Here is a 14,227-nt window from a genome sequence, read left to right on the forward strand (position 1 = left end):
CGGAATTTGACGACCCCTATATAACAAAGACTCTCTATACCTCGCTTCTTCGTCCGATCTTAGAATACGGCTCCTGTGTATGGTGCCCTCAGTACAAAGTACACCAGGACCGTATAGAATTAGTACAGAAAAACTTTTTACTCTTTTCTCTGCGGGGCCTTAACTGGGATGCGGGTGTGAGACTCCCATCTTACTCTAGTAGACTACTATTAGTAAACCTCCCATCCTTAGTTAACCGTAGAAAAATGCTTGGTGTGATATTTATGCACAACTTGATCAGGGGTGACATAGACAGCCCTGATCTGATGAGATCGTAGATGTAGATCGGGGCTATAGTGAACGTCGCTCGTCGTGTATACGAAACGGCGTGCGTGGACTCGGGGTGGGGTAGTGTCGGTGCCTCGGCTAGTTGGAGTGAACTTACGCAATCGGGTGTTACTTTGATAATTTGACACTTTATTATAATTCTTAGCACTTTAAATGAACTTAGTTTAATTGGTCGCTGGTGTGTCTTGTAGGTTCCGGGTACAACGTCTGTACTCCGAACCAGGTCTCTGCGCAAGCTTTTTGTACAACGTCTGTACTCTGAGCCGGGTTTCTGCGTAAGCTTTGGTACAACGTCTGTACTCTGAGCCGGGTTTCTGCGTAAGCTGATTCTTGGTTCTCGTCGTCATCTTTTTATAGGCCCGTATTGCTGGGTCTGCGGGTTTGAAAGTACACTTCCGCGTCGGGGTGCACTTTGCCGTTCTTGGTGATCGTCGCAGACTTTCGCCGTGTCATCTTTGTGCAGTTGATGAACCCGGAAGACCGCACTTGGCCGATGGCTTGACCTGGAATGGGGAAAGTCTTCGCGTGACCTGCTGTCTTTGGTCAGCGTTATGGAGTTGGCGCGTGTTGATCGGTGGTTGCATGTGGAGAGGGGGTGTTGGTTGCGGGGTGTGGTGCGATACGCTCATTATAAGTCGGGGGACGGATTGTATCGAACCCTTTTAGGTTCGTTACACGTTTTTGTGGAATTACACTCCTTTACCTGATGAGATCAGCTTAGATAATTGAATCTCAACATCCAGAGCATTGAATTGAGTGCACGCATGAAGACTGTGTTGCTCGTGACAATATACACAATAACGAATAGGTGTGTTTGGCACGTCAACATGATGAGAAACTGCACGACGTTTATTCAGCACCATGTGTGTATCATGTATTAGCTTTGGATCTTGACAAGACTCAGGCGTATTTAGAACGTCAACATGATGAGAAACTGCACGAGGTTTATTCAGGCGACTTATCTCTGCTGACGAAATACGACTCTCCGCTGGCGGAAAACTTATTTCCAGTGGCGGGAATTCTATATCCGCTTGCGGAAACCTTTTCTCCGCTGAAAGACATCTTATCTCCGCTGGCAGACAATTTATCTCTGCTGACAAAATACGTCTTTCCGCTGGCGGAAAACTTATCTCCGGTGGCGGGAAATTTATATCCGCAGCCGGAAAACTTTTCTCCGCTGATAGACATCTTATCTCCGCTGGCAGACAATTTATCTCCGCTGACGAAAAAAGATTTTTCCGCTGGCAGAAAACTTATCTCCAGAGAGGGAAATTTATATCCCCTGCCGGACAACTTATCTACGCTGACGAAATACTTGTTTCCGGTGGCGGGAAACGTATATCCGCTGGCGGACATCTTATCTCCGCTGGCGGCAATTTATTTCCGCTGACGAACTACGTTTCTCCACTGACAAGCTTCGTTTCTCCGCTGACGAACTGCGTTTCTCCGATGGCAGAAAACTTAGCTCCGGGGTCGGGAAATTTGTCGCTAGCCCAAGCTTCCTTGCATTCAGGTTCTAGCTTTGAGAGCGAGATATGGACCAGCCACACATCGCGGCTGTCGCATTTCAGCGCATGTAGACCACGTTTACTTTCGTCGGCAGAGTCGACTATTTTACGCAATTAGGTTATGCTTGAAGTCTTTGCGGCAACGAAAGAAAGTTTTGGATGAACGAGCGAGCAATCAGTGACTTTTTGGCATCAGAGACAGCGTTGCACCATGCAGACAGGATTTCAAATAATGAATCTTTTGGCACTTGGAAACTCTACTCTTCTTGTCGACTGAGCCTAAGAACAAGTCACTAAACTGACACTAATCCTCGTATCTACCCGAAAACGTCGGAATGCCAATTTATTTGCAATGCAGCTCGACAAGTCCCGAATCTTCTCCAGAAGTACAGTTTGTCCCTCAAGTAGCAGTAGATGTAAGTTGTCGTGCTCATTATCGTGACTGCTCCGGTAACGTATGGCTTCAGTGAAAAGACTATGCGAGCTAAAGAACTTTTTCTCATATTCGGGGATATCCAAATCCGGATCCACGTATGCATCTTCATCATTATATTGGACCATATTACAACCGGTCGGTCCAACATGTGCTCTAATGTTTGCACAGAAGCACATTAATGTAGAAACTCTTGAGCCTTCGTAGCTATGCGAGTTATTTGAGATTTTCAGGCACCACGTTGCTGAAGTATACTGCACGGGGGCCTTCATGACGAACAGCGGTCAACGATATCACTCAATAGATAAAATAAAATCAGACGCGGAGATCCGGCCCGAAGCACCAAAATTTGCTAAGGTAATGAATTAGTGGAATGCAGTCCACAGTCCAGTATAATTGTTAATAGTTTTTATTCAATAAATTTACAGGTTTATAGGTTATATGAATAGCGGGGGTTTTTTTGCAGCGGTACAGCGATATGCAGGCAGTTGGTTGTGACTTAAAAGGGAAGAAAGTCAAAGGGAATTAAAAGATCATGCGATGCGACGGTCCAGTTCAAAGCGGTACGCATCGTTGTATGCGTGTGCAGCTGCGGGCTTTAGCTATACGTGTGATAACATTACAGCTATGTTTTGGACATGAGCAATAACAACACAGCTATGCGCGTAAAAATATTTACCTAAGCGGTGCAATACACTCATGAGCGTATGAATAGGGCAGTTGTAGTATACATGAACATTGAACTACAAAACTACGAGGTTCATTTCTCAACAATCACTATATTTGACTTCTGCTATTTTTGGGGAGAGTACCTAAGTCTAGTAATAGCATTGAAAAGCTGGCTATGATAATTTTCGCAGGTGATTTTCGGGGCTTTTAAGATTTCGGTTGTCCGAAATTTAATGGGCTCTGAAGGTACTTGTAAAGTTTCACATAATGACGATGCGAGCACAAATGCGTCAGTGTGTTAGTGGCAGGTTTAAGCTAAACACATTTAGCAAATTAGCTGCAAACGTACTTTATATATCTTCATCACTGCGGAACCAGTTTTGTGGTTGGTGACAGTTTCTCTATGTAGCGACGTTGGGCGTCTTCTTCTTTTCTTTTTAGAGCATTGGTGAAATTGCCTGTACCATCTTTTGGCAGTTGCTTTGAAGATAGCGATCTGTACGACTTTCGCAATCGTCGCTTTTTATATAAGTACCTTTCATATAAGTGTAACTTTTCAATACTTGGCGGTATAAAATGTGTTTTTGTTTGTTGGTGCGATTCTACTATGTTGCTGGTTTGGATCTATGGGCTGATGCGCAGGAGGAGGACTTTTTTAAAAAGCTTTGAAAGACAAGTAAGCAGGCTCATCACTGGTTATGAATTAGTGGACTGTATAATCTTTTAATATATTGAGCTTATTTATTTTCATATATTGGTTATTTAATATGGGTGATTATTATTATTAATAATCACTGATTATGTTACACATGTATATGAATAGCGGGGGGTGTCTATGATGAGGCGGTATAAACTATGCGTGCGGTTGGGTTCATCTAGAGATTTCGACTAACTTCCACTCCACAAAAGAAGTCGAGCCAAAAGAGAATTGAAAGACCAGGCGATGCGACGGTCCAATGCAAAACGGTACACATCGTTGTATGCGTGTGCAGCTGCGGGCTTTGGCTATACGTGTGATAACATTACAGCTATGTTTTGGACACGAGCAATAACAACACAGCTATGCGCGTAAAAATAATTACCTAAGCGGTGCAATACACTCATGTCCGTATGAATAGGGCAGTTGTAGTATACATGAACTTTGAACTACAAAACTACGAGGCTCATTTCTCAACATACCGGCCCCCCTAAACGACTGTAATAGATCTCTTCTAAGCACCTCGGGCTGTTTTGACGGCTCGAACCCTCTCGTCTTGGCCAGGATGAATTTCGGTGATTCGCCCAAGCAGCCACTTGCTATGCGGTTGATTCGGCTCCTTCAGTACCACGAGAGTGTCCACGGTTATGTCGTTGGATTCCTGCTACCATTTCGTGCGAGGTTGCAAGGAAGTAAGGTATTACAGACTCCAACGTTTCCAGAATCCTTGAACCTTGGCTTGCAGTTGTCTCCAACGCTGCAGTCTATTAATGTTGACGTCTAACAAGGACGGCTCCGGCACCGACATGTGAGGTTGACCTGTAAGAAAATGAGCGGGGGTAAGGGGATCCAAGCTGTGATCGCTGGGCGCGCACAGTGGGCGAGAGTTGACTAAACCTTCGCTTTGAGATACAGCTATCCGTTGCATTTCCGTTAGTTCCTTTCTGGCTCCATGGAATGTTGTGCCAAAGATGGCAAACCAAGCTTTGCCAAACTTCGACCTGCTGATGTCTTGATGTTAACTGGGCCAGCGTAATCCAATCCAGAATATAGAAAGCAGCGGGTGGGCTGAACGCGAAAGGCGGGAAGATCAGCCATGAGTTGTGTGTTCGTTCCTTTGCGCTGGAGGAAACAGTTGAATACAATTTTGCCTACTATGATACAGGCTCCAAGGATCCAATACTTCTGTCTTAGCGTGTGGAACATAAATTCGACTCCAGCGTGTAAGGATGTGACGTGCTGGTGTCTAGCTAATAAAACAGCGACTGGTTATTTCTTTGGAAGAAGTATGGGATGTTTTGCATCATAGGTTGCCATCGAATTTCCAATTCGTCCTCCTACGCGCAGAATTCCTTGGTCGTCAACAAATGGAGTGTAGTGAATCAACTTGGATTTTTGAGAAAGGGCTTGTCCAGTGCTCAGCTGTCTGTACTTTACTTGGAAGAACTCCATCGGGACATGTTTGATTACCCTAGAGCGGGCATATTCAAGCTCCCATGACGATAAAAACGATGTCAGGCGGTCCTTGCAACGAAGTCGATGTACAAAACAAAAGCAATAGCTAATTGTCCGCAAGAGATGTGACCAGGAGGAAGCTTTGTTGATCATACAATTAAGATCATTTCCTTCATCGGAAATGTGTAGATTAACTTGGGGCTTGACCTTTACTTCCATCCGCTTAGCGTCCTCAGTCGACAGTGCGAACTTTGTGTTAGCAGGTGGCCAAGTGCGATGTTCTACCAGATCCTTTAGTAGAAGTCCGCGTGATGCACGGCATTGTCCTCAGTGCGAATGTGTTGCCAGCAGCTACGTGGGCAAGCTTCCAGAATCCCAGCAGTGCGATTGCCAACCTAAGTGTTCCAGGTCCGTGGGGGTGATGAGAGCCAATGCAGTCCAATTTCTGAGTCGGACCAACACGATATACTGGAAATAGCAAGAGTTAGAGCTTGCGGCAATGTGGGCCCCATCGGCGGAGCACAATCCTTTCTCTGATGTTGGACGATGTACACGCCATCGTTTCTGCGGGTGTGCGTATGAACGAAGTATTTCTCAGCGTGCTCACTAGCATCGATGGTAGCGTTACTTGGTTTAACTTGTTCCTTATCCATGATCGTTCGAACTAAAGAGTCCAGATCCTCGTGAGCTTGATGTGCTAGTGCGTGGGTGTAAGCATCACTAATGAAATGGTAGCTGCCTGTAATGACCCTACCAAAATTAGTATGAAGTGCAATAGCATATTCTAAGCCAAACTCTTCTCGTTGTCCAGTTTAAATGTTCCAAAGCTGATCAGCTCCTAAAATCACGTCGATTTCGCCTGGTTTACCAAATTTAGGGTCCGCTAAGAGTAGATCACGAATCCTTTTCCACATCGGTGTGTTCGACTCGATCCGCTAGGCTGGAATCGAGGAGGTTAAAGTGTTCATAATCAGACCTGTGACCACCACTGAGGCTGAGCTTGTGCGGGAGAGCAACGTGAATGTGGTGCGACCTCCCTGTAACCCCAGCAGGGTTTTGCGCCTAGACCAACCACTGGTATATGAGCATGCGTGCGCGGCAATCCGATTCGTTGAATAAATGATTCGGCGACCATCGTTATAGTTGAACCAGTATCCAGCAGTATCCTGCAGGTTGTCTCGTTGCCCCTGGAGTCGACTATAGTGGCCAAAATCGTTGGCAATATAGCGTGACCATTGGCACCGAATTCCCTCTCCAATGTATGGTGGCTGACCACGGCAGGATCAGCATCCGCAGCGAACTTGGACGAGCGGAAGGTTGAGTCAGCGGATGTATTGACAGCAGCGGAAACCGGGACAGAGCGTATATCCTCAGGATGGACAAGAGTGTGGTTCCTCAACTTACACAGACGGCACATGTTTATGGAATTACACCTATTTAATTGATGAGATCGGCTTAGACAATTGAAGCACAAATTATTATCCATTGCGAACGTGCGGCAATCCACAACATCAAGAGCCTTGAATTGAGTACACGCATAAATAATGTGTTGCCCGTGACAATATACACAATCGCGAACATGCGTCTTTGGCTATACATACATAAAAAGTCCCAATCCATTATGGATATTTCCAATGGATCGCGCTACCCAAGTTCAGCGGAGACTATACATTCCATGTTCACAGCTGTTATTGATAGTGAAGCTGAGCTGACTTCTATCGAGAAGTTACAGCATTTGCGGGTGCCATCTCACATCTTCGCGTGTTGTAAACGCTGGCTACTAAGGAGGTAATATTTGATTGCATCATCGTCCACGCACTCTGGAAGAATTTGGACAGGCAGAGATGTCGTACCCTTGAAGGAATTCATCACTCCATGCAATGGCAAGATGGTCAGGTTGGAAAGTCGAGGAAAACCGTGAGTACGCATCATCGAAAATCGTTTGTAGCATCCTGCGCTCGTGTTTCCTGTGTGTTGTGTGAGGGCACGCATCATATGATTGCCAATAATCAACGGTTCAAAACTCTATCGCCGAATGATCGTCACCAGGAAGCGAAGAGGCTCTTGTTATGCGTCAATTGCGTACTGTTTCTTCAATTGAGCCGCAGCCAAATCATACCGCCATGGTTGCATTGTCGCCCTCCTCGCAGCAAGCTAATATATTCCAGCATCCATCTGATCATGTTCTGTTAGCCACCGTCGTCGTTCTCGTACTCTCGACGTATCATGCTCCATTCCGACAGCATGCGTTCCCAAAACTCATCCAATCGCTCTGGAGCAGACTCGTTTTTTTTAGATCTGGGCTATTGAGACGATTTTTGACGATTTTAGCCGTGAGCTTCGGGTTACCGTCTTGCTTGAAAGTAATCTCCAATATGGGTCAACAATATTACATATTTGTCTATAAAATTTGACAAATTGTTTTCCAAAATATGAAGACAATATTCTTTCATCAATATACCATCGATTTAACCAATTGGACAACGTTCCATGAGTGGACGCTCTGCACACTACCGGTCTGACAGCGGTTGTTAACCAGAAAAAACCTACCCTGTCTGACAAAAAGTACAGCGTGTCTTAAATTTAGCGAGGGGCACAGCAACTGGACTAGGGAAGATTGGAAGAAGGTAATTTGGTCAGATGATACCAAAACAAACCGTTTCCAGCCTGATGGAAATGAATACCACTGGAACCGCCCAAGTGGAAAGCTAAAATATCATCAGTTCAAGGAAACAATAAAGCACTAGGTGGAAGCCCGACAGTGTTGGGCTGCTCCAATTGGTGGAAAGTTGAACATGTATCTATACGTGCTCGCCACTGTATATATAGGCGGACCATAGGAGATATTTCGGATCAAATTGAGCTTTCAGGAGGCCACAACAGTTGGCAGAAACAAATATTATTTAATTCGGATCTAGAGGTAGAGCTTGGAGGCGACCACTCGCACAAATAACTGCACACAAGTTGGAACACCGAAGAGTTGTACTTATCTATGGAAATTGGACTGAGGTTGACTTCTCCTTTTTATACCCGATACTCAAAATGAGCATTTGGGTACATTAGTTTTGTGGTGTAAATGGATGTGTGTAACGTCCAGAAGGAATCGTTTCTGACCCCATAAAGTATGTATTTTCTTGATCAGCATCAATAGCCGAGTCCATTGAGCCCTGTCTGTCTGACCGTCCCTATCAGCGCTTAGTGCTCAAAGACGTCAAGAGCTAGAGCAACGACATTTTATATCCGGACTTCTGTGATATGTCACTGTTACAAGTATATTTCAAACCTTTGCCCCGCCCACTTCCGCACCCACAAAGTTCGAAAATCTGTAGCATCCACAATTTTGAAGATACGAGAATGACAATATCTTCTAGACTGAAGAATCTGAACCAGCCCGAATGAATACCAAATTCATTCTCTCTCGCTCTGTCTCCTGATCCACACTTTTTATGGTCGGCTTTGCCTATTGTTAAAAATGAGCGCCTAGATCTCAGAGACTATTAAGGCTAGAGTAACCAAAGTAAAGTAACCACACATTGTCGCTCAATGTAGCCATACTGACTATGTATCGGGTATAAATGTAGAGTTGCGGTCGCCGCAGCATCTCACAACGTTCCCCCTCGTTTATAATGCGAAGACCCGGCTCGAAGGACCTACGCTAATATCGAGCCGTAGTTATCCAACGAAGAGTATGGGCGGTATTGTAGAATAACTCCAAGCAGTCGTCGTATTAAGAATTGCAGGTAGTGTCGATAAGTGCATATATATGTCGTATATTTCTGTGATTCGTGTAGTATATAGGGCGGTTGAAACGGGGAACTTAACTGCCTCTAGCTTAAATGCTAAGAAAATATCGAGCGCCGTGCGGATAGCAAGAGCGCACAAAGCCGAGAAAACGAGAGCGGGTCAGAGGGCGATGTAACTGGCGCAAATAGCGGTACCCAGCAGCGATAACAGGCTGTTAACATAGAATACTAAAAGCGCGGTTGCCCTGTTACAGCTGTTCCCCACTTATAAAAATGTACTAATGCTAAGTGTTTGACAGTCCAGGTTCAACCGGAACTGGAATTCCTGTGTGTAAAACGGATTCTTCCCGCTTTCACTATATTCATTACTTGCTCGTATATTCCACCTTCTTCGGCTATCTCTATTTATGAGCAGCATTAGTCCGCTTTAACCGCTGTTTCATCTGCGCTATCAGATAAAGATCATATGATAGTTCTTGGTGACTTCAACTTGCCAGGAACTGTTTGGTCTTCGGTAAACGAGTATAGTAACCTAGTGTCCATGTCACGACATGACTTTGTTGACGGCTTGCTTAACCTGTCCTTGTCTCAAGTCAACCATGTGAAAAATTCCTTGGGTCGATTGCTTGATCTGTGCTTTGTATTGGATCCGACCTTAGTGTTGTTAACCCGAGCCCTTCCGCTTACTATACCTGAAGACGCCTACCATCCTAATTTCGAAGTGTCGCTAGATATAGCACCAACTGTATTTAATCGGTCGAGTAGGCCACTTGAAAAAAGAGTTATCCAGCTTAAAAAAATTAAAATCAAGACTTTATACAAAATTTCACGAAGTTGGTTCTCACTCTCGCTATGTAACAGCTCTGTCAAACTTTTCAGTTCTTAATGCACAATGCTATAAGAACTACCTATCTCGATGCAGGATACGTTTTTCTCAGGACCCTAAACAGTTTTACTGCTTCGTAACCAGTAAGCGTACAATGTCCGCACACACATCCTCGCGATCATTTTGTAATACGTCGGCAAATAATGATCAGGCAATTGCCGATCTTTTTGCCCAATTTTTCAAAACCACCTATTCTGAGGAAAGCTTCTCTGGTCATCCGTACCCATACGGTTTACCGAGGTCGAACGGCATTTTCAGTCCCTTGTTAAATGAATGTTCTTTACTTCATGATCTTTGACTAGTTAAGCCGGTATTTTCACCGGGTCCAGACGGGGTTCCTGGTTGTGTTCTCAGGTACTGCTACTCTTCACGATTTTAGCCGTGAGCTTCGGGTTAACGTCTTGCTTGAAAGTAATCTCCAATATGGGTCAACAGTATTACATATTTGGCTATAAAATTTGACAAATTGTTTTCCAAAATATGAAGACAATATTCTTTCATCATTATACCATCGATTTAACCAATTGGACAACGTTCCAATAATTGGACGCTCTGCACACTACCGGTGTGATAGCGGCTGTTAACCAGAAAAAACCTACCCTGTCTGACAAAAAGTGCTGCGTGTCTTAAATTTGGCGAGGGGCACAGCAACTGGACTAGGGAAGATTGGAAGAAGGTTATTTGGTCAGATGATACCAAAACAAACCGTTTCCAGCCTGATGGAAATGAATACCACTGGAACCGCCCAAGTGGAAAGCTAAAATATCATCAGTTCAAGGAAACAATAAAGCACTAGGTGGAAGCCCGACAGTGTTGGGCTGCTCCAATTGGTGGAAAGTTGAACATGTATCTATACGTGCTCGCCACTGTATATATAGGCGGACCATAGGAGATATTTCGGATCAAATTGAGCTTTTAGGAGGCCCCAACAGTTGGCAGAAACAAATATTATTTAATTCGGATCTAGAGGTAGAGCTTGGAGGCGACCACTCGCACAAATAACTGCACACAAGTTGGGACACCGACACCACTTGACGGTGCAGTAACTGCATCGCCCCTTGAAAGATGCAGTCATTGCATGTCAACGTCCAAGAAAAAAAATTGGACTGGGGTTGACTTCTCCTTTTTATACCCGATACTCAAAATGAGTATTTGGGTATATTAGTTTTGTGGTGTAAATGGATGTGTGTAACGTCCAGAAGGAATCGTTTCTGACCCCATAAAGTATGTATTTTCTTGATCAGCATCAATAGCCGAGTCCATTGAGCCCTGTCTGTCTGACCGTCCCTATCAGCGCTTAGTGCTCAAAGACGTCAAGAGCTAGAGCAACGACATTTTATATCCGGACTTCTGTGATATGTCACTGTTACAAGTATATTTCAAACCTTTGCCCCGCCCACTTCCGCACCCACAAAGTTCGAAAATCTGTAGCATCCACAATTTTAAAGATACGAGAATGACAATATCTTCTAGACTGAAGAATCTGAACCAGACCTGATCATTATTATAGCCCGAATGAATACCAAATTCATTCTCTCTCGCTTTGTCTCCTGATCCACACTTTTTATGGTCGGCTTTGCCTATTTGTAAAAAATGAGCGCCTAGATCTCAGAGACTATAAGAGCTCGAGTAACCAAATTTGGTATCCACACTCCTGTGATATCGAACCTGCTCAAGTGTATTTCAGAATGTTGCCCCACCACCTTCTGCCCCCGCAAAGGACGAAAATCTGTCGTATCCACAGAACTCAGAGACTATTAAGGCTAGAGCAACCAAATTTGGTACCCACACTCCTGTTAGATCTCACTGTTACAAGTTTATTTCAAAATTTCGCCCCACCCCTTCCGCCCCACAAAGAACGATAATTTTTGGCATTCACAATTTAGAAGATACGAGAAAATTAAAAACGCACAATCATAGAGAATGACCATATCTACCAGCTTGTCGAATCTGGGTTCGATCGTACCATTATTACAACCAAAAGGAAGAAATCAGTTTTCAGTGGCTACGCAGCGCCCGACGACACGATCTGACTGATTTTCTGTTTCTCTCGCACGCACTCTTTGTCGTGTCGTTCAATATAAGTGCCGTCTGGTGGCATACTGGAGGATAGGCATACTGACTATGTATCGGGTATAAATGTAGAGTTGCGGTCGCAGCAGCAGCTAACGTTCCCCCTCGTTTAGCTTAAAGTTATCATTGAAGAATATTCTTACAACTGCATTTTGGCAGATATGCATTTTTCCTATAGTACCAATATATGGAATATTTAGTTCTGCTATGCGGGTGATTTGGTCGGCTTTAAAAACGCAGTATCTCTGATCCCATGAAGAACCCCGTGTATACATATTATTGAACAGCAGAATCGATATAGCGGTGCCCGTCAGTCCGCATGTTTCTACGCAAACTAGTCCCTCAGTTTTTCAGCTTTATATCTACAACTTTTCATAGATGCTTCGTTTTCATTAATATCTATCGGAACACCCACGATCTGATCGTTTAATCAGATTGATAATCGTATGCATTTGACAGTCAATATAAAATAAGTAGAATTTCAATTTTAATATATATTTTATGTGTGTACATAGTATATGAAGTCGTTAAATAACTTACCTTGATGAGGACAGAAGTCTCCATTTTGTGGGCTATATTTGCAGCACGTAGATGATAAAGACCAATCAAAATAATCATCAATCCAACTAGATGCAGGTCGAGCAATATATGTTGCGTTTGACTGTCTGCTCGCTAAATAAATTTGAGTTAAAACGCTATCATCATTGCAAAATCGACCTGAACAAACTGAATTTTGAACCAAACTTTTTTCATATGTTAAGTTACCTTTAAGGACAAAATACACTGGTGGACCAATGTTAAGATGCTTATTCAATGATTTAAAATAATGAAGAACAAAGCTGTCTTCAGGCATAGCCAGTTCCTGATCTAGCCCAATATCAATCCTAGGGGCAATGGCAATACTAACACATAGCCAGGCAAAAAATATAATCATTACAAGAACTCTAACAATCTTTTTCATTAGAAATGGAACATAGACACTTTTAAAAAATTTGTACAGAAGCCCTTCGCTGTTATTAATAATATCAGATTTTTTTCCTTTCAAAAAACAACATATGTCTAAACGATTTTCTTCTTTTCGTTTAGTATCCAAAGTAAATAAACTAACAAAGCAAGTAATTTGTAATAGGAAATCAATTATTAAGGCGATACCTGCATATAAAGCAAAAGCCTTTACAGCAGGCATATCAGATAGGCCACCAAGAAAAAAACAAAAGCTTTCACTTAGAGAAGTTAGAAGCATACTTGGTCCAACACGACCCAAAATTCGTCCTATTTGCTGTTCATGCAGCTCATTGAGTTTTCGATGGTCTCTTTGATGAGTTTGAACAAGAATAAAAATGTTGTCGACTCCGACAGCTAATACTAAAAATGGTATTACTTCTACAATAATTAGGGTAGCAGGAATACCCGCATATCCAAATATTCCAACAGAAGAAACTACTGAAGCTAATACTATAATAACACCACCTAAACCAAGTGTTATTTTACTATCAATAAAAGTTCTATTAAATTCTTTAACATGGCCGAGCGATATTGCAATATACATAAACATAATTAAATATGAAACTAAAATTGTTAAAACATCTGATCGGGATTCTCTATTTAACTCGTCTTCTATTGACCTCTCAGTTGTAAAAGCTATATCCATGAAGTCACTTATGTTGTTTTTTTTATAATTACTCATAAACTCAACAAAAAAAGTCTCCCACCGCAGCGCATTTTGTAAATCTGTTCGTTTGTGATGATTTTTTACTAAAAACGTCAAAATTAAAGCATTTGCTAATTCGTATTTTGTGTTTCCGGAAAGTTGCTCTCCGGGTCTTAAAAATCCACCTAAAGCAATTGCAGGATCTACAGGCCCACCATAAGGAGCCAAGCATAAATATGGATTATTCGTGCATTGATATATCGCATCCAAATAAGTTACCTGGAAATAAACAAAAATATTCCTATTAAACATTTCGTGAGATCTTTCTTTTTTTATTTAGAGTTGTATTTTATTTATAAAATAATAATAATAACAAAATTTGATGTTTACTATTACTTTTGGAGCAACTTATACAACAGTCAACAGTCAGGAAAAATTATGATGATTTAAAAAAACAATAAAAATAAATGCGTGTTATCAAGGTTGAAGAATTTGGAGGGGGAAATTATTTGGTTCAATTATCAGTTCAGGTTTCTAGAGGTAGAGGTCCTATTAGATCATCCTGTTGTGCAGGTCGACTGGGTGTATTCTGGCCAGCCTACGACGGTATCTTGTTCTCGCAAGACGCCTCGCCAGTATATTAGGGTGGCTTCAGAGCTTACAAATATGGTTCTTGATTGTTGATAACATCACCAACAAGTGGTACGTTAAGGTCCTTGGGAATGTCCCGGTTACGGATATACTACTCAGCTCCGGAGATCGTACGCAGAAATTTACTCTGGAAT

General features: G+C 42.8%; 1 protein-coding gene across 2 annotated transcripts in view; it reads right to left on the reverse strand.

Annotated features, from left to right (window-relative positions):
• The window catches only part of LOC113565372 (NPC intracellular cholesterol transporter 1), a 236,790-nt gene that overhangs the window by 25,341 nt on the left and 197,222 nt on the right, over positions 1–14,227 (reverse strand). For both annotated transcript variants that reach the window (XM_026987126.1, XM_026987127.1), the window contains exon 10: positions 12,332–13,721. In XM_026987126.1, coding sequence (XP_026842927.1) covers positions 12,332–13,721 — 1,390 coding nt within the window. The remainder of the gene's footprint in view (positions 1–12,331; positions 13,722–14,227) is intronic.

This window comes from Drosophila persimilis, unplaced genomic scaffold (assembly GCF_003286085.1).
Source record: "Drosophila persimilis strain 14011-0111.01,24,50 unplaced genomic scaffold, DperRS2 tig00000124-arrow-pilon, whole genome shotgun sequence".
Taxonomy (NCBI): Eukaryota; Metazoa; Arthropoda; class Insecta; order Diptera; family Drosophilidae; genus Drosophila; species Drosophila persimilis.